The sequence below is a fragment of the Carcharhinus amblyrhynchos genome, chromosome 11, assembly GCF_965287045.1.
Source record: "Carcharhinus amblyrhynchos chromosome 11, sCarAmb.v2.hapA, whole genome shotgun sequence".
Classification (NCBI taxonomy): domain Eukaryota; kingdom Metazoa; phylum Chordata; class Chondrichthyes; order Carcharhiniformes; family Carcharhinidae; genus Carcharhinus; species Carcharhinus amblyrhynchos.
The window spans coordinates 44,416,831-44,444,217 of NC_137334.1; the positions used below are offsets into that span (position 1 = coordinate 44,416,831).

A 27,387-nucleotide genomic window follows, 5' to 3' on the forward strand; every position below is an offset into this window, starting at 1 on the left:
GTGAAGAAGGCATCTAGGACGCTTGTCTTTATCAATTGAGGCATAGATTACAAAAGCAGAAAAGTCATGTTGGAGTTATGTAGAACTTTGGTGAGGCCACAACTAGAGGACTACGTGCAGTTTTTGATTATCACATTGTAGGAAGGATGTGATTGCACTAGGAGTGGGTGCAGAGGAGATTCACCAGGGTGCTGCCTGGGATAGAACATTTAAGTTATGAAGAGAGGTTGGATAGGCTTGAGTTGTTTTTGTTGGTGTAGAGAAGACTAAGGGGCAACCTGATTGAGGTGTACAAGATTATAAAGGGCATGTATGGAGTGGATAGAGAGCGGCTGGTCTCCTTAATTGAAGGGTCATTCACAAGCGGACATGGGTTCAAAGTGACGGGCAGGAGGTTTAGAGGGGATGTGAGGTAAAACTTTTTTACCCAGAGGATGGTGACGGTCTGGAATGTGCTGCCTAAGTGGGTGGTAGAGGCAGGTTGCCTCACATGCTCTTTAAAAAGTACTTGGATGAGCACTTGGCATGTTATAACATTCAAGGCTATGGGTCAAGTGTTGGTGAATGGGATTAGGTGGGAGGTCAGGTGTTTCTCGCGTGTTGGCGCAGATCTGATGGGCTGAAGGGCCTCTTCTGCACTGTATGATTCTACAATTTATTCAAGGCCAAATTAGACATATTTTGAAACACAAGTGAACTGAGGGTTATGGGAAGCAGGCAGAAATGTGTTGAGACCATTTCTGCCTGCTCAGCTATGATCTTATTGCATGGTACAGCAGGCATTGAAGGGCTGAATAGGCTACCCCTGCTCCTATAAGTGCTATGTTCCTAATATATCATGGCAAAACTATGCAGAGTTTTGATCCAACCCATTGTTGTGGGATCAATTTACCCTGTGTGTCTCTCTCGTGCCTCTTCCACATGTGCTGTAGCTTTATCAGGTTGGTATTTTTAGGTATGCCTTGTGCAGCTCCTAGGTGCCTCCTGCACTCCTCATTTAAACTGGGGTTAGTTCCCCCAGTTTGGATAATGAGTGTGGGGTATGCTGGGCCATGAGGTTACAGATTGTGATTGAATATAATTCAACACCTCATGGATGCAGTTTTAACCTGCCGGATCTGTTCTGAAACTATCCATTTACCACAATTCGGGTTCTTCCCACCAATTTTCTCTTGTGCTGTCCTGAAGATATAAACTCTCTGCTGAGGGAAGATTCTACAGACACATGACAACCTCTGCTACTGGACCCCCAAGTCGCCCTTATTCATGCATGAATAAGGCTAAATGATCCTGGGAACATTGAGTAAGGTTCCTTAGACAGCATCTTCCAATCCCACAATCACTACCATCTAGAAGGACAAGAGCAGCAGATCCTTTGGAACACCATCACCTGGAGGTCCCCCTCCAAGTCAGTCACCATCCTGAATTGAAACAATATTGCAGTTTCTTCACTGTCACTGGGTCAAAATCCTGAAACTCCCTCCCTAACAGCACTGTGAGTGTACCTGCACCTCCGAGACTGCAACAGTTCAAGAAGACAACTCATTGCCACCTTCTGAAGGGGAGCTCAGGATGGGCAATAAATGCTGATCCAGCCAGCGATGCCCATGTTCCATAAATAAAAAATAAATTGTTCCCCACCTGTCATCTCACTCACTGAAAACTGCTGAAACCAATTCTAGTTTTGCCTCAGCATTCCAGCTGCAATCAACTAACGTGCATTGTGACTTTCCTTGTCTTTATGTCTCAGCTAATTGTTGGATAAACTCATCCAGACAGTGGAATGATCACAGGTTTTTAAGGGAAGTTAGGTATTTTGTTTTAGGTTTCTCATCTCCATTACGTGCCAGACGACTGCATTTTTATATTTGTTGACGGGATATGGGCATCACTTGCATTTATTGCCCATCCCTAATTTCCCTTGAGCAGGTACCCTTGAAAAAGGACCTTGTAATTGTCACAGTCCTGGAAATTTTTTCCTTATCTCAAAGGTGTATTGTGGTTGTTTATAGTTGCGTCACCTTGCTGCAAACTGAGAATTTGGCCAGATAGAATGGAAACTCCTTTGAATCTGACATGAACACTACTTGTTTAAGAAGCTATAAAAATGGTGACAATACTTCGAAAAGACAACATCTTCAAGATAGGAAAGATAGAAATTGTTTTTTCTTTTCTCCTATTTTCTCCAACTTGTCTTCTAAACTAATCACTATCTACCAGGTGACATTCTGCATACATCATCAGCCTGGTTGGTCCCTATCAACAATGAGATATAAAGCAAATTTGATCCTGTCCTCAATGAGAGTGCGCGTGCGCAATTGTCTAGGAAGCAGTTCACAAATGTTGGCAACTTTTTTTTCCATTCTCAGCCCAGGTGCGGTCTATGATAAACTGCAACTGAGATGAGCTAATCCTTCTCAAACTGGGACATCGCTAGTGTATATTGCTCAGCTACATTATTTTAACAGTTGAGCCATTGCTTGAGCTGCACTTTACATTTTAATGAACTCACCTATGAGAATGCTCTGACCACTCTAGCATGTATACCTATAATTGCTGCCACCTTCAATGGCAAAGCACTTTGTGAAAGAGGGAAACGCAATAAGTATTATGAATGTAGAAATTATTCAACTTTCAGAAGTATGTATTGTATAGCTACATTTTTTGAGCCCAGAAGTGATTTCTTACAATTAAGTAAATTAATGGTGACACTGTTGTCATTCGTTGATGGCTTCTCATTCGCTACGTAAAACAGGTTATTAGTTTTACAAGCCTGTTGGCATTATGACTGATCACTAGCCTGGAGCAATGTCAGTGAGTAAATGGAGAATACACCATGGAGACCTATAAAATAGGTCATTCCTCATGTTACAAGTGATGCATATCCAATAACTCTTGAATATGTCTACTTAATGTCATGCCTGGTCAAGTTTGACAACATATTTCAAGAATATAGAGAGCATATGTCGGTCGAGGATGTGCCTCCATCTTGGAGATGTCAGTTCAATTCTGTTGCTGGGTTAAATATATTTGGTTTAATTGGGTGAATTTAGTTAGAATTGAACTGAATATCTGAACCAAACCCAGCTTGTCCATCTAACTGAAACAGTAATTAGTTTGCATAGTGGTTTTAACAATTTGCTTTCCTGATGTGTTTATTTGCTGTCTTAATTGGATGTTTGTAGGTTGAAGTAATTATGAGAAGCATTGGATTTGAATACTTTGAGAGTTATTATCTGCCAAAAGGATTTGTGGAGTTCCTTGATTTATGGTTTCAGTATTCGGCATATACATTATCATAAAGCTTACTGTATGAGTGAGGATAGTTTATGTTTGAAAATAATTTCTGGAAGGTAAAATAATATTGGAAGCAAGTAAAATTTTCAAAACTAGGAATAAATATTTTGGGTGGTCAGTTTCCTAAAAAGATCACAATAAACAGTCTTCCTTAATTATGTGGTTGCTTGTAATGCTAACTACATTAATATCTACTACAAAGAAAACAAAATGAGAAGTGAAAAAAACTGAGTTTTTTAACCTACAAAAATAGGTTTGTAGGCTGATTTTATTTTCTACAAGCAGGAAAGGACCCATGTCTAGTTCTCGAATACAGATCTTGTTTTGTTTGATTATCATACTGCAAATATCAACAGAAATAACAAAGTCTCAGCCAGCTTATCGATTGTGAGAAAGAGATTTTGAGCTAATTAAAAAGACAGTATGGTTTGATTAACCAGCTATAGTTTAACATCAAAGTATTGAATGTAATCCAAAGCAAGTGGCAATCCCTAGACCATGGAAGGTTAGGACAAAAAAGCTCAGATATGTATCCTGTCTTTTTCTGTTAATATCTTGAAGGCTTCAATCAGATCATTCCCCAACCTTCTAAATTCTAAACAAAACAGGATAAATTTGTATAACTTAACCCCTGAAATCCAGATATCATTCTTGTAAACCTACATTGTACTCCGTCCAAGGCCAATATATCCTTCCTTCAGTGTGCTGCCTAGATCTGCTCACAGTACTCCAAGTGGAGCCTAACCAGGATTTTGTACAGCTGCAGCATAACTTCTGCATCCTTACACTCCAGTAATCTAGATATAAAGGCCAGCATTCCATTAGCCACCTTGATTATTTTCTGCACCTGAACTCCCAAGTTTCTTTGGACATCCACTATATTTAACTTTATACCATATAGAAAGTACTCTGATCTATCCATTTTTGGCCCAAAATGGATAACCTGACACTTGCTTACATTGAAATCCATCCTTCACAGTTTTGCCCATTCACCTAGTCTATCAAAATCCATTTGTAATTTTATACTACCATCATCACTGGCTCCAATGCTGCCTAACAGTGTCATCAGCAAATTTGGATATATGACTTTCTACGCCATTATTCAAGTTGTTAATAAATGTGAATAATTTAGACCCCAATACAGATTCTTGTGGGACGCCATTAGTCACAACCAATTTCCCAGTCGTCAATAATTGGCCCTTATTTTCATGGACTTCTACCTTGTTTAACAGCCTCTTATTTGGGACTTTATCACATGTCTTCTGGAAGGCCATATAAACAATATTTGTAGACATTCCACTGTCCACCTACTTGGTCACCTCTTCAAAAAATTAAATGAGTTTTATGTTAGGTATGACCTGCCTGATATGAATCCATGCTGGCTCTTCCTGATTAACTGAAAGTTTTCCAAGATGTTCAGATACCCTATCATTATTTGTAGACTTCTAATAATTTCTCCACTACAGATGTTAGGCTAACTGGTCTGTAATTCCCTCATTTTCCTCTCTCATCTTTAAACAATAAGGTGACTTAAGCAATTTTTCAATGCTGAGGGACAACTCCTGAATCAAGGGAACTCTGACAGATTATAGTTAAGGCATGTACAATGTGCTCCCCTATGTCATTTAATACCCTCAGATGGAAACCATCAGATCCTGGGGATTTGTCACTCTTTAATTTCCGCATTATTGATGTTTTACATACCTAAATTTTATTGAGACCCTGTCCCCAATCCAGTGTTAATTTCCTCTGGACTTCCAAAAAGCTATCCTCCTTTTCTACTGTAAATACTACAGCAAGATAACCATTCAACATATCTGCCATTTCCCCACAGTCATTCAGTCTTTAATGGGTCAATATTGCTCCTGATCACCCGCTTTTGCCTTGCACAATATTTTCTCTTATTGATTTTGATGTCTCTTGCAAGTTTTCTTTCATAATCCCTTTTTGGTAGCTTTTATAAGCTGCATTGTGGTGCTTTTCTGGTCTTTGTATCTTTCCCATCTGGCAGGACCTGTGCTGTTTTTTGCATTTTTTGCCTGCCCTTTCTTTCAGTTTTATGCTGTGCCTTGTTCCTTTAGTTGTCCAGGGCTTTTTTTTTTCTGTGAAGTTATGCTTTTCCTTCTCTGGGGTATAAACTGGTTCTGTATTGCGTAAAATGTTTAATTAAACATCCTCCATTGCTCTTCAGTTGGGTTACCCATTAGCAGATTTTCCCAGTTTAGTGTGGACAGTCTCAGCCTCATTTCATCAAAGTCAGCCTTACCTAAATCTAAAATTCTAGTTGCTGATTTGTGTTTTCACTTTCAAATGCTACATTAACTCAATCGTGTTATGTTCACTATTTGATAAATGTTCACACACAATTAGGTTACTAATTAAATCCAGCTCATTAATAATCTGTAAAATTAATTAATAATCCAATATTGCTTGTCCTCTTGTTGCATCCAGGACTTATTGGTGTAGGAAACTGTCCTGGACACATTCCAGAAATTCACTATCCTTCTGAAGCATCTATGTGAAAGTTAAAGTTCTCTATTAATCCTGTTCTGTTTTTGCAACATATTTGTCTAATTTCTGCATTTATACAATCTAGCACTTCAGAGCTGGTGCCAGGGGTGTATACACAACACCTATTACAGTTTTAGATCTTTTACTATTCCTCAGTTCCACCCATAAGGCCTCCACTGGATGCTTTCCCCTCATTATATCCATGTTTGGACCAAGATTGCAAAGCGGTCAGGAGCTGAACAGCCCTGGCAGAACTCAAACTGAGCAAGTGTGTGCAAGTATTGCTGAATGTGCAGTTTGATAGCACTGTTGATGACACTTTCCATCACATTATTGATGATTAAAAGTAGGCTCATGAGGTGGTAATTGCCTGGACAATTTTCTACATTGCTGGGTAGAAGCTGGTGTTGGAGCTGTACTGGAACAGCTTGGCTAGGGTTGGTGTTAACTAGCAGGATGTTTCCTTGCCAATGTTTGACCTGACGACATGAGACTTCATGGGGTCCAAAGTCAATGTTGAAAACTCCCAGGGCAACGCTGTCCTGACTGTATACCACTGGGCTGCCACCTCTAGTGGGTCAGTCCTGTCATGCCCAGGAATGATGATGAGGCATTGTAAGGTATGCTTCATTGTGGATAACTATGTCAGGCTGTTGCTTGACTAGTTTCTGAGACAGCTCCCCAATTTTGGCACAAGCCCTAGATGTTAGTAAGGACGACTTTGCAAGGTTGGTATGGTGTGCCACTGTCATTTCTAGTGCCTCGATCGATGCCAGGTGGTCGATCTGGTTTCATTCCTTTTAGACTTTGTAGCAGTTTGATACAATTAAGTGGCTTTCTAGCCATTTAACAATCAACCACATTGCTGTGGAATTGGAGTCCAATATAGGTCAGACCAGGTAAGGATGGTCTTCCTTCCTAAGTGACATTTGTGAACCAGATGGGCTTTTATTATAATTGACAATGGTTTTGTTTCATCATTTAGCCAGTTTTTAATTCCAGATTTATTAATTGAATTTAAATTCCACCAGCTGCTGTGATGTGATTTGAATGTATCCCCAGAGCTAATTAGCCAGGAAATCTGGATTACTAGTCCAGTGACATTACCGCTAAATCACTACCATCCCTTGCACGTATTATTGGTGATGTTGTGGGATCTACTTCTGGCTTTACATAAGAGTATGTTTGTGCTATTGCAAATTGATGGCCAAAGTAAAGAATGTGAGATGCCCATTACCAATTCAATGCATATATATTATTTACCATGGTGCTGTGTGGTGAAATGTTAAAATTATATTTCAATTTGCACCTCTTATCCTCTTTCAGTTATACATCTGTAAGCCACAAAGAGTTGCATTGAATTTTACAGCACAGAAATTAGTCTATGCCAACGTTTATGCTACCTACAGGGCTCCCTCCCCCTTCATCTCAATCTATCAACATTCCTTTCTATTTCTTTTTTCCTCACCTCTCCTTATAAACATTTCTACTATTCCCCTCAACCACTTCATGTGGTAGCAAGTTCCACATTCTGAATTCTACATTCTAAATCTGCAAGAAGGAAATGTAGTTGTCATGATTGTGGTGAATTTGAGTCATGTGAAGAAATATTCAAGTCGAACAGGGCTCTGGGTGAGGGAAGAAAGGTGAATGATCACTTATGGATCCACAACATACTTAGATTAATTGTAGATTTCTCCCAATTTGAAATGTTTCTAACAATTAATGACATCTGATGCAACAACCAAACTGCATTTATTGTTTTTGTAACAAGATTGGTGCTGTCGTTTTGTTCCTGTTTTTACCACTTCCTGTTGCAGAACTGTGGCACAAATGTTTTAATGGTAATTGTTCATTATGCAGAATAATTCTACAATTACAAGTATGAATTGCAATAACTTTACATCTGGATTTCAAGTTGGACCCTATTAACGAAACCAGTTACAGGGGTTTTATTGGTTCATCTTCTCTTGGTGCAAATGGCCCTTCCAATTTATATAGTTTCACTTCCTATTTCTTTAATTGAAAACAACAAAAGCTTATGGTGAGGCACTTGCCAATTCATCATCAGGGGCACAGAGCAACTGAATGTAATGTAATTAGTTTGTGAAAATATCTATGCTTTACAGCTCTTTCCCTTCTATTTCCTGTTCCCAGTCACAGTAATTTATCTTACAGGTTTAATATTTAGAACAGTGAACACTATGATACCAGAGAACTCTTTATAACTCATTCTGATAGCCTCAAATATTGTGTGCATACATAAAATGTAGCTCATTGGGAGGAAGTTGTGTTTGCGTCAATCTAGCAGTGGATATATCATGAGACAGGAAGTTGGTGGAGGGCTTGCTATACGATTTGTTTTCAATGGAGGTGGGTTATATTGGTGCAGGCTTGATTGGCTGAGTGCCACCAGATTCCAGGATAGCGGGTATGAGGGGCCATGGGGATTGCATGGGGGAAATGTGTTGACATATGTTGACATGGATGGAACATGAGTGGGCAAGGACTGGATGGCCTTTTTTTATTTATTTATACTGATTTCAACAAAGTATTAGTGGACAGAGGCAGCCTTTCACCCAACCCCTCTCCATCCCTGGCAGCCTCCACACTCATTCTGGGTAGCAGTGGACCTGACTAATCCAACCCTCTTCCTCAGAATGAAAATAGGAACTGTGGGCCATCATTTTCAAAGGGCTGATTCACTCAGCTGGGATTTCTCCCATCTCTGTACAGACAATGAAGACGGCTCACCATTGGCCACTGGCATGATCTCCTGGTACCACTGTGGCTCACTCGTATTTCCATTGGGGAACCCATCATAGGGGATTGCTTTTCGCAGGATTAGAAGATCCTGCTGGCAGGAAGAGCTGGAAAATACCATCCATAGTGTCTGAAGGATGCCCTTGCTTCAGTGAAGGTTTACCAGGCTGATTACTGGGATGGCAGGCCTATCGTATAAGGAGAGACTAAATTGGTTAGGATTATATTCACTGGAATTTAGAAGAGTGAGAGAGAATCTAATAAAAACATATAAAATTCTAATAGGGTTAGACAGGGTAGATTCAGAAAGAATGTTCCTAATGGTGGGGGAGTCCAGAACCAGGGGTCATAGTTTGAGGATAAGGGGTAAACCTTTTAGAACTGAGGTGAGGAAAGAATTCTTCACCCAGAGGGTGGTAAATGTGTGGAATTCACTACCACCAAATGTAGTTGGAGCCAAAACTTTGCCTGATTTCAAGAAGAAATTAGACATAGCTCTTGGGGCTAAAGGGATATGGGAGAAAGGGGAGATCAGGATATTGAATTCAATGATTAGCTCTGATCAAGATGAATGGCAGAACAGGCTTGAAAGGCCAAATGGCCTATTCCTGCTTCTAGTTTGTATTTTTATAAATGCCCTCAAAAGGTGCTCTGACTTTGACGGCCTCAATGACTGCTTACATTCCAATAGTTCAATATATTCCCCTAAGATTGTGTCCTATAGGCAAAGCTGCACTCCTGCCACTAACTACAAGACAATTCAATCTCTTTGCAGACCACTAGCTTCACTAAACTGGTACTGCCCCTTGGTCTCCCAGCTGCACTAACTTATAAATAGCTCCCAGGGCTTCTCTGAGCCCAAATTGCCTTGAGCATGTAAATGACTCCCAGTGCTATTATGAGTGGGAAACCAGATGAGAATCCAAACTTCACCCATCCACCTCTTCCAACAAACACACTTAAACTAAAACCAGAGAACCTTCTTAAGCTCCATCCATCTCCATGACAACGCAGCCTTTTAGTCTTCACTGAAATTTTTAAAACTAATTTAGCTCTGATTCCTAAAACAAAACATATCTCTAGATTGCACACCTCTGCAAGCAGTGTAGACATCATATCTTCAGTTCTCCAAGTCCACCTGCTGTTTTATGGTTCCATCTTCTACTCCAACTCCAATAAATAAACATGGATAACTTTCTCTTGGGTGTTCTAGCGTCTGTATAGCCCAGAATTTTAGCTACCTTTCCTTCACAACAATAATATTTCCAGAACTAAACATTACCTCTAAAAATATTAACATGAGCCAAGAAGTAGATCGTCATCACATTAGTGCAGAGATTAGAGGCATTACAGAGCAATGAAAGTGCACAGTTAAGATGAGACCAAAGGACATTGTGGATGGTGAATTTTATCCTGTTTCAATTACTTTTTTCTCCTTTTAGTGTCAGTTTTTTCCTTCTTTGTTCTTCTGGCTCTCCCTTTTTCATTTTGCTTTCAAATGAAGACAGCAGATTGCATGATGTTACGGGAAGAATGGCACTGAGCATTGGATATCACATTTTCTGATGGTGTGCGTGAAGAAAATGCAGTCTGCAGCTCATGTTGTGAATCCTTTCCTTCCTTGATTTCCTTCCCTCCGTTACCCTTTCCAAGGCTTGTATACTGATGTGTTTTCAGAAAATAGAAACCTCCAATGGAAACATTCCCTTGTGTTTTACTTGTGATGCTAGCTAGTTTTGCTTCACTATCAGTTTGAATTGGAATTGTAATGAGAATCCCCACCAGGTGGTGCTGTGGAGCTTGCTGGGTCACAGCCCAGCTTCTTTTCCATTGCTGAAGTCTTTAATGTTTAGTCTTATAAGGACATGCATGGTGACTGGATTGGGTTCGTCTGCCCAGCCACTTTCCTCAGGCCCTGCTTTGCCCAACCAACTTTTCTACCCATTTTTTTAAAAAAATCCTCCCCTTTTAAGGAGCGTCTGAACAAATACATGAATAGGATGGGAATAGAGGGATGTGGTCATGGAAGGATAGAGGGTTTTAGTTCAAGTGGGCAGCATGGTTGGTGCAGGCTTAGAGGGCCGAAGGGCCTCTTCCTGAGCTGTAATTTTCTTTTCTCTTTGTTATAGCTTCAAGGAAATCCCATGGGTACTTGCACTCTAGACAGGCTACACTCTTGAGCTATAAGAATACAGAGAAATGTAAAGAGTAGATGTTGGGCACGGTGAGATCTTCCAGTCCCGCCGCTGTCAGTGACTTTTCCCATTGCTTGCATGTTCTGTCGTCACTGAGGAACCCACAGCAGGAACAGAAGATCCCACCAGTGGAAAGGGCCAGAAAACTTTGGCCAACATGTGGAAATTCAAAGATACACAACATCAGAGGGATGGAACAAGTAGCCCAATGTTATTTATCCAGATCCCATTTACTTAATAGTATATTACTATCTGTTGCACTTTACCTGAAAGCAATTCGAAAGATTCAACTGCTGTTCAATTAATGACATAAGTTTAATTAATCTGTTTCCACTAAAGGGTTCCATTTTTGAGAGTCCCCACCACTGTCCAACTTAGTGATTGGTTTTAATAGCCACAGATAAATGACGTAAATTAGAACAGATGAAATCTAGCTTCAAACGCAACAGATCAGTGGTAATAAAATGATTAAACATAAATGATAAAACATACACTGAATACATTTGAAAGTCCTCATTAGACCTATACTCAGTAACATCCCCCAATTTACTAACTGCTCCCTCTGCAGTTGCTCATTTTTCCAACTCAGTTTTGATTATTGCATACATTTTGCCTTGGCTACTGTTGCATTTTTGGAATGTTTTGAACATTTTGGTGCATTTTTGGAATGTTTAAAAGATTTATCTTGGAAGGCAAATTTTTATTTTAAATGATGGGATTTTAAAGCATGTATTCAGACAAAATTTTGAAACGTCTGCAATGGCAGGTAATTGAGATAATTAGCAAGCTTTGATTCTCTTTAATCAATTTCTGAAAAGCATCTTGAGATCAATTTCAAAAAACTCAGAACAATATATTGGAAAAGTTTTAATCTTGTTTTTGGCCATGGATAGAGAAATATGAGAATCTGAGCAGAGAAACTTTTGAAACAGGATATTATTCTAACAGCCATTTCTTTTAAGAGAAATCTGTGAGAACTTCCACAGAAGTCAGTAAATAAGCAATGGAGGAAGATTCATTTGTGTAAGTCAAGCAACATGAACCATTTAATGTGAGGAAGCATGGCTTGTTCTTTATTTTGTATCATTATACAAATAAGTTGTAATATTTGATCTAAGTGAGTTTTACTTATGTTTCAGTTCTATGTGCCTACCTTACTTGAAATAGAGCAGCCTCATAACACCAGATATTTGTTTGGGTTTCCTTTGGAAATACTGAAGCAGTAAACTACATAAACTATATGACAAATATCCAGTTTCAGATCACAGGATTACTAATATTTCACCCCTACAATTCCACTATCATTCTAATGAGCTAACTCCTGCATACAGAAAGATGGAAGCAACTGTACCTAAGGAATTATCTGCAGTTGTCATCTTATGCAGTTCCTCAGATCAAGGATGACATACTTCCACTCCAGTTTAATGGGTTCTGAAATGGCTGATAAGTCCAATATGCAGTCTGTAGACTTAGCCACATGTGGGTCAAGTGGTGCTTGAAGGGTTGGGTAGACTGGTTGTTTTGCGGTTTGTGTACTCCCTCACACCTTGACTTAGGTTTCATCAGGAACACTCAGAGGCTGTCTCTTGGTTAGGTGTCTTTCCAAATGAGCCTTCTCCATTTTGCCCAGTCACAAGCCAGGCACTGCCATGAGTCAGTGAAGATGTTTGACTTCTTCTTGAACTGTTTGAGGATATCCCTAAATTCTTATCCCTCCTGTCATGGCCAACTTCAGAATAGAACAGTTACTTCAGGAATTTGGTGTTAGGTTTATGAATGAATGACATGTCCTGCCCAGCAGACCTGATTTTGAGTGATTAGTGCCTTAATATTGGGCATGTTGTTTTGGGAAGGGAAGTTGCTGTTGAACTGCCTTCCTTGCCACTGAATACAGTAAACCTCATTTGGTAACAATTATTTACGTATCTTTCCAATTTCTTTCTGCTCTACCAACTATTTTCTACTGCTACATGCCACTCTTACTTCAACCACTCTTTCCCAATTCCCATCAATTCAATATTATCATGCTTCCCCATACAAAAGGTAAATACTATGGGTGCTGGAAAACTGAAATAAAAATAGAAAATTCTGGAAATACTTAAATTTAAGTCTATTTATTAGTGTCACAAGTAGGTTTATGTTAACACTGCAATGAAGTTACTCTCAAAATCTCCTAGTCGCCACACTCTGGTGCCTGTTCGGGCACACAGGGAATTTATCATGGCCAGTGCACCTCACTTGCACATATTTGGAGTGTGGGAGGAAACTGGAGCACCCAGAGGAAACCCATGCAGACATGAGAACAACGTGCAAACTCTGCACAGGTAGTGACAGAAGTCCGGAATTGAATCCGGGTCTCTGGCCTTCGACATGCCATTCAGCATTTGTGGATAGAGAAACAGAATTCACATTTCAGGTCTTTGATGTTCATCAGAACTGGGAAAAATCATCACTCTCTCTGCTGCCAAATGTCCATTACCTTCTCCAAACTGCCCAGCATTCCACATTATGCCTCACCTCCCTGATCCCTGAACTACTCATGCACCATCTTCTGAATAATTACATAACTAATGTCTTTCCCTGATTCCACATCCTCTCACCACCATTTCCAACACCACAGCATCTCCAACTTCAACTAACATTATTTCCTCCAGTTTCCCATCGTCAACAGAATAAGACTTGACAATTAGAATGGAAGTATTTAAAGTCCACATGAATTGAACATGGAAATTGTTTCTTACGTGATATGTTACAAAATAAGATCGTATTTTTGAGTGATCAGTGAACCTGTCTAGATCTGCAGTTCCAGTTGCTTTGGTGAACCACAAATAGTTACAATTGCTCCAGGTAATATTGTAAAATGCTACGTTAAGATGCTTATCAAGTGAGTAACAGCTGTACTTTTTCTTCCCTAACCTTGCAAAAATTAGGCAAATACAGAAAAGCCTGTGCTAAATAAATCTGAGCAGATGGGAAGAAATGCTCTTTTATCAGATATATGCAAACAAAAGAAGTTGAAGAAGACTGTTACCAATGACAGGAGTGCACCAATCGTTAATGGTAAGTTTGAAAAATAAAGACGCTTATTGCTCTAATTTAACCAATTATGTAAAATGTCTTGATGCTTTGCTATATTATAAAGTTGTACGCTCCTGGATATGTTGTTCAAAGTCTGTAGCCCTGTATGAATTTACACACAATGTATAATTAATTTACACACTGTTGAAATGCTTTCCACAACACAATTTGCATTTTGCAGCCCAGTATTGTTTAAAATTTTAATTAAATCAGTTCACTTTTTTTAAACCTACCCACCGGGATTCATATAAATAAATGAATAAGGAACAGGAGTATGGCCCCTCAACTTCTCCACCAACTTAATAATTTCATGGCTGATCTGATAGTAACATGAAACCTGCATCTCACTACCCACCGATAGGTTATCGACCCTTGCTATGCAAGAATCTATCCACCTCTATCTTAAAAATGTTCAAACACTCTGCTTCCACTGCTTTTTCAGAAAGAGATTTCCTAAGACTCTCAACCCTCTTGAGAAGATAAAATTCCCCTCACCTTTTTAAATAGGCGACCCTTTATTTTAAACCGTGACCCCCTAGTTTTAAATTCTCCCACAATCATTCTCTCGACATTCACCCTGTCAAGACCTCTCAGGATCTTGTATGTTTCAATCAAGTCACCTTTTTACTTTTCTAAACGTCAGCAGATATGAGCCTAGCCTGAACAACCTTTCCTCATAAGACAACCCACCTATTTTGTGTATTATTCTGTTAAACCTTCTCTGAACTGCTTCCAATGCATTTACATCCTTCCTTAAATAAAGTGATCAATAATGTATACAGTATTCCAAATGTGATCCCACCAATGCCCTGTGTAACTGAAGCATAACCTTCCTAAAGGTAAAGACACCATCGTCCCAGATGACCATTGACTGGTGGTGATATAACCTGAGGATCACCGCACCTCAGATGAGGGGCAAGGTTGAGAAGGCAGGGCCTTCATGAATTATCTCAGCCAGTACGGGAATTGAACCTGTGCTGTTCGCATCGCTCTGGTTCACAAACCAGCCGTCCAGCCAACTGAGCTAAACTGACCCCCATAACCTCACTGATTTTATATGCAAAAGGATCTTTTTGCTGTTTCATTACCAAAGTTATTTCATGTCTAAGTTGTCTCAAGGAAAAAAAAACATTTTAACTTGCACAAAAGTGTTTTTCTTTGGAAAAGAAATTCAAGTCTAGCATCCTGTCACAAGAATACATCATTTGAGGATAAATTTTCCAACTTTAAATGAGCAGATCAGGAATCGCAAACCATTGGCTTCCATTTCAAATTTGTCAGACACCTCTTAGCAAATGAGACTCTGCTACAACTCAGTGTACATTCTGTATGATAGAGATGGTTTATCGATCCTTCACAAACAATAAAATATATTGTATCTCTTTTTAAACAGCACCTAAAGGACCTGGAGGAGGAGGAGTTGGCGGTGGCGGCGGCGGCGGCGGCGGAGGAGGAGGTGGTGGAGGTGGACCTGCTGGTTTAGGTGGATTGTTTGCAGGAGGAATGCCAAAGCTTAGGTCTGCAGGAAACCGAGATGGCCCAGGTAAGTTTTAATTAATTTCAATCTTGTTGAATATTTTTCAATGATGCTTTTTATTACTTTTACATGCTTCTCACTTTCTATTTCCATACAGTGCAGTATCCTTAATGGAGTTACTCTCCTGATTATGTTGACTAATATGGTTGAAAACCTCTGTGTACTTATGATTAACTTTCAGAAAGTATAGATAAGAATCAAAGATATTTAGTTTGCCAAGAAATGCAGAAGTGTTAATAACTCTCCAAAGGAGGGTTTTTATTATTGTTTAAACTTAGACTCCATAGATGTGAAAAACATGAGATCACTGCCTCCCTCTGTCAGAAGATCTTTTGCCCTTCAAACAGACCCAGTATCTGACCATACCTAGTTAAACCAGTGTACCTCTAGGGATTCCTGGCTACAGTCAGGGCCTGGACTCCTGAACCACTGAAGAATTACATTTATAAAGAAACATCACTGTGACCAATATTCAGAGAGGCATTCGAGGCACCCTTTTTTTTTGTTTTGTTTTTATTCCAATTCAATCATTCAAGTCCAATTCAGAGTCTCAACAAGTTTGAGACATTCCTAATCCAAGCTGACAAGACAGGGCTCTCACCTCCTGTCTTGGGCTTGTTCTACGTGATCCAAGCTGATTGGAGTAGTCTTAGCTCCTCCTCCAAGGCTTGATCTTATTTGCATCTTAGCCAAAAATGCTGCTTTTAAAAATTGTTTCAAATGAAGCTGAAATGTAACCTAATGACTTCAACCAAGCACAGCATATCCACACTACACTTGATCTGGCACCTTTGTTACACTTACGGAGGAAAGATAGTACTAATCCTGACCCCAACCTCCACCAGACTTCACATATTTATTACAACGTCAGACACCCACTTCTTGTTTGTGAAGGCACTGGCTAATCACGTGATAATTAAGAGGCCTCCACAAATTCCATTGCCTATGTTGGGGCAGTGCTTGAGATCTTAAATGAGAATACACGCTCAACCCTCCTGCTGCATATTAAAAGGACCACTCATAGGTGGTGATTAGAAATGCAGATAATGAGTGTGTTCAGATTGCGCGCAAAGCAGTAACGTGACGATTGTTCACCTTTAATGCAGCAAAACATTTTTTCTCAGAACAATCGTTAGAGGCAAGTTCTAATCTCTCCTTCCATCAGTTTTAATTTAAAATTGCTGTACTAACCACAAATGGGTGGTTATTTCTCCCCCAGTGTAATTTAAAACCTTAGTTGTATTCCTGGAGCCCCACATCATGTTACTTTGTGGGTTTCAAGTACCTTGAGAAAAATGAGACATGTTAGAGGAGTAGATGAGTCTGTAGGAAGCAACTCGATTTATTCTGTCTACAATTCAGACATGTTAATTGCTGCAGAACCAGACTGTACAGAAAAGCTAATGATGCTGTTCTACAATGTGTAGTTGTTTGCAACTAAACTGCATATTCCCTGTACATCACACACTTATTACATTTCTATCCACAGATTCTGGTGGAGGCAGACCTCCAATTTTGCCTCCTGGTGGAAGATCATCTGGTCCCAGACCATTTGCAGCAAACAATGTTCCGCCAAGGATGCCTGGGGCGTCGTCTTTTCCGAGGAATAACAACCCTGAACTACCAAGAAATAAGTTTCAGCCACCAAACCAACCAAAATTTTCAAGGCCAGATATAGGTTCAAAGCCTGATGCAGGACCTCCACCTTTACCAAATGCACCACGACCATCAGCATCAAACATGCAGAACAGGGGTCCTCCACCTCTACCGGGAAATCGAACGCCAAACACAGGACCGTCTCTACCAAACCGCAATCAAGGGTCTTCTCGTCAGTTCTCTCCTACTCTTCCACATAGCAATGTAAATAAACCTTCTCTGCCTCCCACCCCCAGCAGAGTTGCCGAAGACAAGCCTTCACCACCAGCTCCTCCAATTCCCAATATGAACAGACCTCCACTGCCTCCTACTCCTGTTAGGATGATGGATGATAGGCCTCCACCACCACCTATGACAAGTAGGCCCTCATCCAACAGAGATGGCCCTCCACTTCCACCACCACAACATCAGAAGCCACCTGTCCCTCAAACACCTAGGCCAACTCCCTCTTTCCAAGCTCCACCCCCACCACCACCTAATCGACCAGGACCACCTTCCACTCATCCAAGTACTGCTCCAGATGTTGAAATTCCAAGGCTCCCTCAACGAAATTTGTCTCTCCACGGCACTTCTTCTTCAACATCACCTGGGCCAATTCGAAGTGGTCCCCTTCCTCCCAGCGAAAGGCCTCCACCACCTGTAAGAGACCCCCCCAGCAGATCAGGTAAGTTCAATGAGCGTTTCAACATTTTCTATTTGTTGTCTGTAAGCCCTCCTTCCCATAGTTTTAAACCAAGGTTAAAAACAAAGGCTCCTGCCATTTAGTATTGCTGCCTATGTTAATTGCAGCATCTGACTGCTACATTAGAGCTTTGTATCTGTTTGTTATTCTTTCAGCACTACTACTGATTTCCTATTTTCCACAGTTCCGATGGCAGAACTTGTTATCTTCTGCTTCTTATGTTGCAGTAGTTGCACTAACACATGTTCTGTGCTGCTGAAGTAGCCATGGTGCGTATTCCTTTTTCCTTCTTGCAACCCCGTTTGGCAGTGTGAATACCTCAACTGGGAGTTATGGCAGTGGTATAGTGTCATAAATCAAATAACAAAGAGGGAATGGGAGGAGGTAATGGGAATGAAATGAGGATGAGTGAAGGTCAAGGTATATGAAGAATGAGGACAGTAAGTAGTGGAAGGAATGTAAAGAAAGACAAAGAAAGAAGACTGATTTCTGGTTTCCTTTTAATTCCACAAATAGTTGAAATTTCTGAATAATTCAGATCTTTGCGCTTTTCCCCCTTCCATTTCTTTAGGCTGAATCAGAAATTTATGCTGCGTCAAAATGACAGAAGAACATTCCATGTGCTTTGATTTGACAAACTTCAAATTACAAAAATCTAATTGGAAAATATGAATTGAGACAGGAATTTAGCCATGATAATTGTCTCTTCCTTGTGTTTGAGAAATCAGTAACATGACAGTAAACTCCTTGCGTTATTTCTAAGCCAGAAAGTTATAGGTCCAAAACCAAACTCCTGTAATTTGAGCATATAATCTAGGATGAATTGTGGTGCGGTATTTAGCGAGTGCTGAATTGGCAGACATGCCACCTTTCTGATGAAATAAAGGTCTCCTCGGCCTGTCTAGATGGGTGTAAAGGATCCTATAGCAGTATTCAATGAAGAATTCTTCTTGTATCCAACGTAGCAGTTTGCCCTCGATCAACATCTTAACTGTTTCAACAGCAGGTTAATTGATCATTTTTCTATTACTGATTGTGCAACCCTGCTGTGCACCATTTAGCGATACGTTTGCTTGGATAACAACAGTAATTACCAAGTAATTAACTCTGAACACTTGGGGGTGTCTAGGGACTTAAAAGATGATTTATCAATGAAAGTTCTTTATTTATCTCAATTTTGGTTTGGGACTTTTAGGGTGATAAGTATGGATTTTTTTCAACAATAATATGCAACACTTATGGTGTAATATGGCATACATTGTGAATGGAGCTAAGGGCATTATACATTGGGGAACTGGTAAAACAAAGAAGTAGGGAAAAGGTAAAATGTTATAAACTCCACAGTGGCATGCTTCCAATCAAACTAAATCTAATTTGATGTACCCTAACATTGAAAATAAATCTTGGGGGAGAAAGATGCTGACACTTCAGAAATAAAATAAGAAACCCCAACTTAAAGAATATGGAGAGCACAGATATGAATAATTTCCTGATGATCAAAATAGAATGTTGATTTGAATTCTATTACCATTGTTAAAAAGCTCTTTGCACACACTGCATTCACTTTCTAGAGGAAACTGACTTCTTGGAAATTATCTTACAGGACTGCATACTAATTACTTTCTCAACATCTTAAAACAGGACCTCTTCCACCACCACCTCCTGCTAGCAGAAACGGTAGTACCCTGAAAGCACCACCTGTCCCACAGCCCCCCAGTAGAATGGGTTCAGACACAAGGAGTGGCTTCAGACCCCCACTCCCTCCTGATCGAGGAAGTCCTGTTGCCCCACCACCCCCACCAACGTCAATGAGGAATGGCTTTCAGGAGTCCTCGCAGTCAATGTGTGAAGGTAAATATTACACCTGTTTTCATCCACACACTATTCATCCTCCCCAGTGTTTTGAGAATACATACTCAAAATTATCAAGAAATAACAAATGTAAAGTTTAAATTAGTGGCAGCAGTCAGACGATGGAGTTGTGAGAAAAAATTAATTGATTTTATTTATAACCATCTTTCATGTTCCAACTCTTATTTCTGTGTTGCCTCTCCTTATGGCAGCTAAATGTAAATAACTCCTATATCTTCTAGAACGTCTCTGAGCAGTTGCAGGACATTCTTAAGGGGAAGGGTGAGCAGCCAGAAGTTGTTGTACAAATTGGTACCAATGGCATAAGTAGGAAAAGGGATGAGTGTGAATATAGAGTGTCAGGCAGAAGACTAAAGTGCAGGACTTTGAAGGTAGTAATTTCTGGACTACTACAGTGCCACGTGCTAGTGTGAGTAGGAACAGGAAGATTAGGCAGATGAATGCATGGCTTGAGAGCTAGTGCAGGAGGCAAGAATTTAGATTCTTGGTTTATTGGGATCTCTTTTGGGGAAGGGCTGACCTCTTCAAGAGGGAGAGGTTACACCTGAACTCGAGGGGGACTAATATCCTGGCAGGGAGATTTGCTAGAGCCATTCGGGAGAGCTTAAACTAGTTTGGCAGGGGGAAGAAGACGGAAGAGAAGGTTGAGGGCAGCACAGAAGTTAAAGAGAGCACAGTAAATGGTAAAGGCAGTGTCAGTAATCCTAGTTCCAAATAGATCAGGCAAAAGCAAGAGAGAGTGAAGGAAGTCCAGATTGAACTGCATGTATTTCAATGCAAGAGGCCTGAGGGGCAAGGCAGATAAACTCAGGGCATGGATGGATACATGGGACTGGGATATTATAGCAATTACTGAAACATGGCTAAGGGAAGGACAGGACTGGCAGCCCAATGTTCCAGAGTACGGATGCTATAGGAAAGATGGAACAGGAGGTAAGAGAGGAGAGGAAGTTGCACTTTTGATTAAGGAAAACATCATGGTAATACTGAGAGGGGAATATATTCACCCACTGAGTCTATATGGGTTGAACTGAGAAATAAGAAGGGGGAAATCATTTTGATGGGGTTGTATTATAGGCCCCAAGTAGTCTGCAGGAAATTGAGGAGTAAATATGTGAGGAGATTACAGATAGCTCCAAGAAAAATAGGGTGGTAATAGTAGGGGACTTTAACTTTCCCAACATTAACTGGGACAGCCATAGTATTAGAGGCTTGGATGGAGAGAAATTTGTTGAGCGTATTCAGGAGGAATTTCTCCGTCAGTATGTGGATGGCCTGACTAGAGATGGGGTAAAACTTGACCTCCTCTTGGGAAGTAAGGAAGGGCAGGTGACAGAAGTGTTAGTGAGGAATCACTTTGGGACCAGTGACCACAATTCCATTAATTTTAAGATGGCTATGGAGAATGATAGGTCTGCCCCAAAAGTTAATTCTAAATTCAGGCAAGACCAATTTTGATGGAATCGGGCAGGAACTTTCAACAGTTAATTGGGAAGGCAAAGGGACGTCTGGTAAGTGGCAGGTTTTCTAAAGTGTGTTAACCAGGGTTCAGGATAAGCACATTCTTAAAGTAAAGGGCAAGGTTGGTAGAAGTAGAGAACCCTGGCTGACTCAGGATATTGAGACCCTGGTCAAGAAGGAGGGGGCACGTGACATGTGTAGGCAACTGGGATCATGTGGATCCCTTGAAGAGTATAGAGGGTGTAGGCGTAGAGTTAAGAGGGGAATCAGGAGGGCAAAAAGGGGACACGGGATTGTTTTGGCAGATAAGGCAAAGGAGAATCAACAGAACTTCTACAAATACATTAAAGGGCAAAAGAGTAATAAGGGAGAGAGTAGGACCTCTTAAGGATCAACAAGATCATCTATGTGCAGATCCACGAGAGATGGGTGAGATCCTAAATGAATATTTCTCATCAGTATTCACTGTTGAGAAAAGCATGGATGTTAGGGAACTTAGGGAAATAAATAGTGATGTCTTGAGGAGTGTACATATAACAGAGAAGGAGATGCTGGAAGTCTTAAAGCACACCAAAGTAGCTAAATCCCCGGTACCCGATGAAGTGTTTCCCAGGACACTGTGGGAGGCTAGGGAAGAAATTGTAGGTCCCCTGCAGAGATATTTGAATCATCAATAGTCACAGGTGAGGTGCCTGAAGATTGCAGGGGGGCAAATGTTGTGCCTTTGTTTAAAAAGGACTGCAGGGAAAAGCCTGGGAACTACTGGCCAGTAACCTCACATCTGTAATGGTTAAGTCGTTAGAAGGTATTTTGAGAGACGGGATCTACAGGCATTTAGAGATGCAAGGACTGAGTAGGGACAGTCAGCATAGTTTTGTGAGGGGAAAGTCATGTCTCACAAATTTGATTGAGTTTTCTGAAGGGGTAACCAAGATGATAGATGAGGGCAGTTCAGTTGATGTTGTCTACATAGACTTTAGCAAGGCCTTTGACAAGGTCCCACATGGTAGGTTGTTGCATAAGATTAAATCTCATGGGATCCAGGGTGAGGTAGCAGATGGATACAAAATTGGCTTGATGACAGAAAACAGAGGGTAGTTTTCCAAACTGGAGGCCTGTGACTAATGGTGTGCTTCAGAGATCAATGCTGGGTCCACTGTTATTTGTCATTTATATTAATGATTTGGATGAGAATTTAGTAGGCATGGTTACTAAGTTTACAGATAGCACCAAGATTGGTGGCATAATGGATAGTGAAGAAGGCTATCTAGGATTGAAAAGGGATCTTGATCAATTGGGCCAGTGGGCTGATGAATGGCAGATGGAGTTTAATTTGTAGAAATGCAAGGTGATGCATTTTTGTGCATCAAACCAGGGCAGTTACTCAGTTAATGGTAGAGCGTTGGGGAGACTTATAGAACGAAGAGATCTGAGGATACAGGTTCATAGCTCCTTGAAAGTGGAGCCACAAGTGGACAGAGTGGTGAAGAAGGAATTCGGTATGCTTGGTTTCATTGGTCAGAACATTGAATACATGAGTTGGGACGCCTTGTTGAAGTTGTACAAGACATTGGTAAGGCCGCACTTGGAATACTGTGTACAGCTCTGAGCACCCTATTATAGAAAGCTTATTATTAAACTAGAAAGAGTGCAGAAAAGGTTTATTAGGATGCTACCAGGACTTGATAATTTGAGTTATAAGGAGAATCTGGATAGACTGGGACTTTTTTCTCTGGAGAGTGTAGGAGGCTGAGAGGTGATCTTATGGAGGTCTATACAATAATGACTGGCATAGATCAGCTAGATAGTCAATATTTTTTCCCAAAGGTAGGGGAGTCTAAAACTAGAGGGCATAGACTTAAGGTGAGAGGGGAGAGATACAAAAGGGTCCAGAGGGTGGTGAGTATCTGGAACAAGCTGCCAGAGATAGTAGAGACGAGTTCAATTTTGTCTTTTAAAAAGCGTTTGAACAGTTGCATAGTAAGATGAGTGTAGAAGGATATGGGCCAAATGCAGGCAATTGGGACTAGCTTAGGAGTTAAAAAAGAGGCGGCATGGACAACTTGGGCTGAAGGGCCTGTTTCCATACTGTAAACCTCTATGACTCTATAACTTGCTGTATAGAATACTGCAGCCAAAAGCCCAGATTACATCACTCTGCTGTACCACATGGCAATGCTGGAAACATTTCATGAAGTCCAGTATCAATTAATGGATTCAACATTATATGTAAATTTATGTAATTTTCCAGGAATAAGCTGCAACCATTGCAAGATTTTATATTGAAATGTTAAAATTTAACACCTGTATAAATATAGATACGCTGATGTTCATGTACTGTAAAATTAATAATTATTTTCTCTCACTGCAGATGAGTGGGAAGGCAGATTTTCTTTCCATTCCATTTCTGAGTTTCCACCACCAGACCCATATGTAAACTTTCCAAAAACGTACCCTAGTAAACAGAGCAAGGCAGAGAGCAGAGGTGAGTCGCAGTGGAACTTGCCAAAACCTAGTTATGGAGTTTGGAGCAATAAGAAAAATTGCCTCCTTTCATTTTAAAAAGCTTATAATTTTTACATTTGTACATGTATATTAGCCAGGAATTGTACTATATATTGTACCTTCCTTGATCTATGGGGATTTATAGAACAAATCGAAAGTTTAAACAATTAATAGCTGAGCTTTACTACTTGGTTTAATTTTCTGAGGATAGAATTGGCTCACTGGTGATTACAACCAGGGAAAAGTAGCATACAAGCATTCAGTCACACATGAATAATGGCTACACGTGTGAAGAACCAGAACATACGCTGCATTCCTGACACCAAGACCCACTGCAGAGGGCAGAACAGTGACACAAGTTTTTAAAAATAAGGTGCAAATACGTTCAATATAAATCTACTTCAGAATTTAAAATATTGTATGAATTTCAGAACAACATTTGCGTATTTTTAAAAAAACTGAATTGTGTAATTGTTGAGGGAGAGAGAGAGAGAGAAATTCAAGGGACATCCTTCCACTCATATCACTTAAGGGTTCATTACTTAAACTTTCTCTCTCAGGAAGAGGAAAGATTATTGGGACAGAGAAGAGCTTAAATTTTATTCAACTAGTTTAATATTTCTCTTTCAGTTACAGAAAACAGTTAATATCTATTAAAATACCACTTACGGAAAATGCTGTGTGGGTTTCCTCCAGTTGCTCCAGATTCCTCCCACAGTCCAAAGAATTGCAAGTTAGGGACATTGGGCATGGTGAAATGTGCTGGGATACTGGAATAGGGTGGGGGGAGATGCAGACTCAGCCCACCTTCTGCACTGTAGGGATTTTATGGCAATGTTACTCTATAATTTTAGAGATTGTGCATTAATTATAATCTTTTACTGTTACAGATACAGGCCGGAGAGAGCGAGGTGCTCCACCTCTTCCACCAATTCCATCTATACCAAGGTGAAAACAGATCTGGCTGTTGAAAGCTCATGGAAAGCCATTCTACTCTTAGACCAACTTGCATGCTTTAACTGCAGACTTGCTACAAGGATGTTGAATTTGCCTCTTATCAACGTCAGTCATGTTCAGCTGTTGAAATGCTGGCTGTCTGGCATTTTGTCAATGTGATGCTTACAGCATCTAGAAATTAAAAAAATAATTTCTTTTTGCATTTTTTGACTGCTTTAATGTAAAACATGCTAACTTGTTTACAATATTATGGACCAGAATAAATACATGTATTTTGCAAGAATATTTCTTTAACCTATTTCATTTTATACAGTAGCAGTATTGGCTGGGTGCTCAATGTATAATTGATGTCTTCTAATAAAAATAGGCACTTTGGCTTAATATTGAATATTCTTAAAGGTTATGTTATCAAATTGAATTTAAATAAAGAGCAGAATTGCATTTTTTTTCAAGCTATCTGTTGTAAATTGTAAACCAGAAAGGTCTGAAAAATGGAAAACTAGCTGCTGTTAATTATTGGGTTGCCTGTTGTACTCATTAACTTTGGTAGTTACACATACTCAGCAATGAAAAATACCAAATAATGAGTACAATACCTGCATGAAGCTGCACCAATGGGTTGACTTGAGGTTACCAAATTAGAATGTTCAGTCTAAATAAAAGCTGTACAGAACTAGTCCATTTGAGGAATATACTATACCAGTCCATATCTTTTTTAAAAGTTATATATTTACTTTAAAGGTATAAAATTAACAATAACTTATCATTATTTAAAATATTAGAAATAACCTGGTAAGATGCCATCAAGAAAATGGAAGAGACAATTACTTTGATGGAATTAAAAACTAGCTGGCATATAACTCTAGCTGTACATTTTCTGTTGCTCTTTGAGTGACTGTCTTCAACCAATTTAGTCATCATAATGTTTTTAATCTTTCTATCATGTTTCTAATAGGGATAATAATGATGTAAATGATCTAGTCAGAGACAGGCATTTTTGTTGTGATGAATTACATGGATTGTACAGAAATAAGCCATAGTCTTTGCTGGTGTTCAGGCTTCACATTCTATGTAACTCAGCATTTCTTACTATCATTTTTTTTCTTTCAGACTTGTCTTGTTTCCTTTCAAAAGCATCTAAACTTTAGTTGCTTCAGTCATTTCCTTAGCAATGAATTCTACATTCTAACCATTTTGGATGATGAAATTTCTCCTCATTTCCTTTCTAGATTTGTCAGTAACTGTCTGGTATTTATGTCCCCTTGTTCTGGATTCTCCACCAGTGTAAATATTCTCTCCGTATCTACTCAATCTGACTTTCAAAATGTTAAGGTCACCTCTCAGAACATGAAAAGCATAAGGGAAGCCATAGACAGCAAAGTAGGAAGTTTTTTAAAAGAAGGAAATATAAATTGCATTTAAATCATCGTACAGGAAGAGACATAAAGAATGAGTTCTAAACATGGGATTAAGGGAAAATTTAAGCAGCATTTCATGTGGGTATTTAAATCTGTCATTGTCACATCTGAATAAAACTTCACTTTTCCACAGCTGGTATACCAGTTCCCTCTGGCAAAAGTTTGTCAGAGGATTTATGTGGACATGTTTTTCATCCTTTGAGAATTTCAAACTGACAAGATTAGGATTGTGGATGTTTTTAGCAAAACATCAGGAGAGGAAGACCATCACCATTCAAAGCACCAACAATGTATTGTGAAATCTGAAGTTGCATGGAGAGAGGAACTGATGTCACAGGACGCACTGCCCACAACAGTTTCCTGAAATAGGGTCATAGCTTGTATTCTTGGACCTCTCAGATAAGTGGTGCTTCCACAGGTTGTGTTTCATGTCAGACAGTGCAAGACATCTGCAAACTCCTACAGGGCGATCTACTCCCTGCTGAACCTGGTGGCTTTGTATAATCAGTGGCTACAAAAGTGACCTTAAACTTTCTCTTCTCCCGATCCTTTCACAGTACTATCACAGATATATCTGCACATAAACGAATGAGGTCACTGGATTATTTGCCAGGGCTAACAATATTCTCTTTGAGGACAATAGCCAGAAGAGGGGCACTCAGTTTCACCTTTCTGGCTCAACTTTTCCAGGTGTAACCTGTCCTTGACTGCACACAAGGCATTCTGAGTATCAACAGCAACCAGGAGTTTCAGTGGGCATCACAAGAAAAGATTCATGCAGTGCTCTACTAGATTCCATGGGAAATGTCTTGATACCTTCATACTGTTCATATTACTAGATGGTCCAGGATGCATTCTGAAAGGTTGACTTGTAAGTATCAAATGATATGCACTTCAAACCTGTCTTATATCGCATAAGAACATAAGAAATAGGAGCAGGAGTAGGCCATCCAGCCCTTCGAGCCTGCCCCGCCATTCAATAAGATCATGGCTGATCTGTCGCTGCTCAGTTCCACTTTCCCGCCCTCTCCCCATAACCCTTAATCCCCTCTCCTATCAAAAACCCATCAACCCGCGTCTTAAAAATATTTAGCGAGGCAGCCTCCACCACTTCAACGGGCAGAGAATTCCAGAGATTCACCACCCTTTGAGTGAAGAAGTTCCTCCTCAACTCCGTTCTAAACCGCCCCCCTTTTATCTTGAGGCTGTGCCCCCTAGTCCTATTGTCTTTTTTGAGCGGGAAGAGTCTTTCCACCTCTATCCTATCCATCCCATTCATCATCTTATACGTCTCAATGAGATCTCCTCTCATTCTTCTAAACTCTAACGAGTACAAGCCCAGTTTATTCAGCCTCTCCTCATAGCTCAATCCCCTCAACTCCGGTATCAGCCTAGTAAACCTCCTCTGCACTCCCTCCAAGGCCAAAATATCTTTGCGCAGGTGCGGCGCCCAAA

The 27,387-nt window shown here is 40.0% G+C and overlaps 1 protein-coding gene across 6 annotated transcripts in view; it reads left to right on the top strand.

The window, feature by feature from the left end:
• The window catches only part of wipf1b (WAS/WASL interacting protein family, member 1b), a 98,021-nt gene extending 73,055 nt beyond the window's left edge, over positions 1–24,966 (top strand). For all 6 annotated transcript variants that reach the window (XM_080198960.1, XM_080198962.1, XM_080198957.1 and 3 more), the window contains 6 exons: positions 13,697–13,826; positions 15,238–15,387; positions 16,871–17,701; positions 19,361–19,570; positions 23,424–23,537; positions 24,448–24,966. In XM_080198960.1, coding sequence (XP_080055086.1) covers positions 13,697–13,826; positions 15,238–15,387; positions 16,871–17,701; positions 19,361–19,570; positions 23,424–23,537; positions 24,448–24,509 — 1,497 coding nt within the window. In that variant the 3' untranslated portion in view covers positions 24,510–24,966. The remainder of the gene's footprint in view (positions 1–13,696; positions 13,827–15,237; positions 15,388–16,870; positions 17,702–19,360; positions 19,571–23,423; positions 23,538–24,447) is intronic.
• The last annotated feature ends 2,421 nt before the right edge of the window (positions 24,967–27,387 follow it).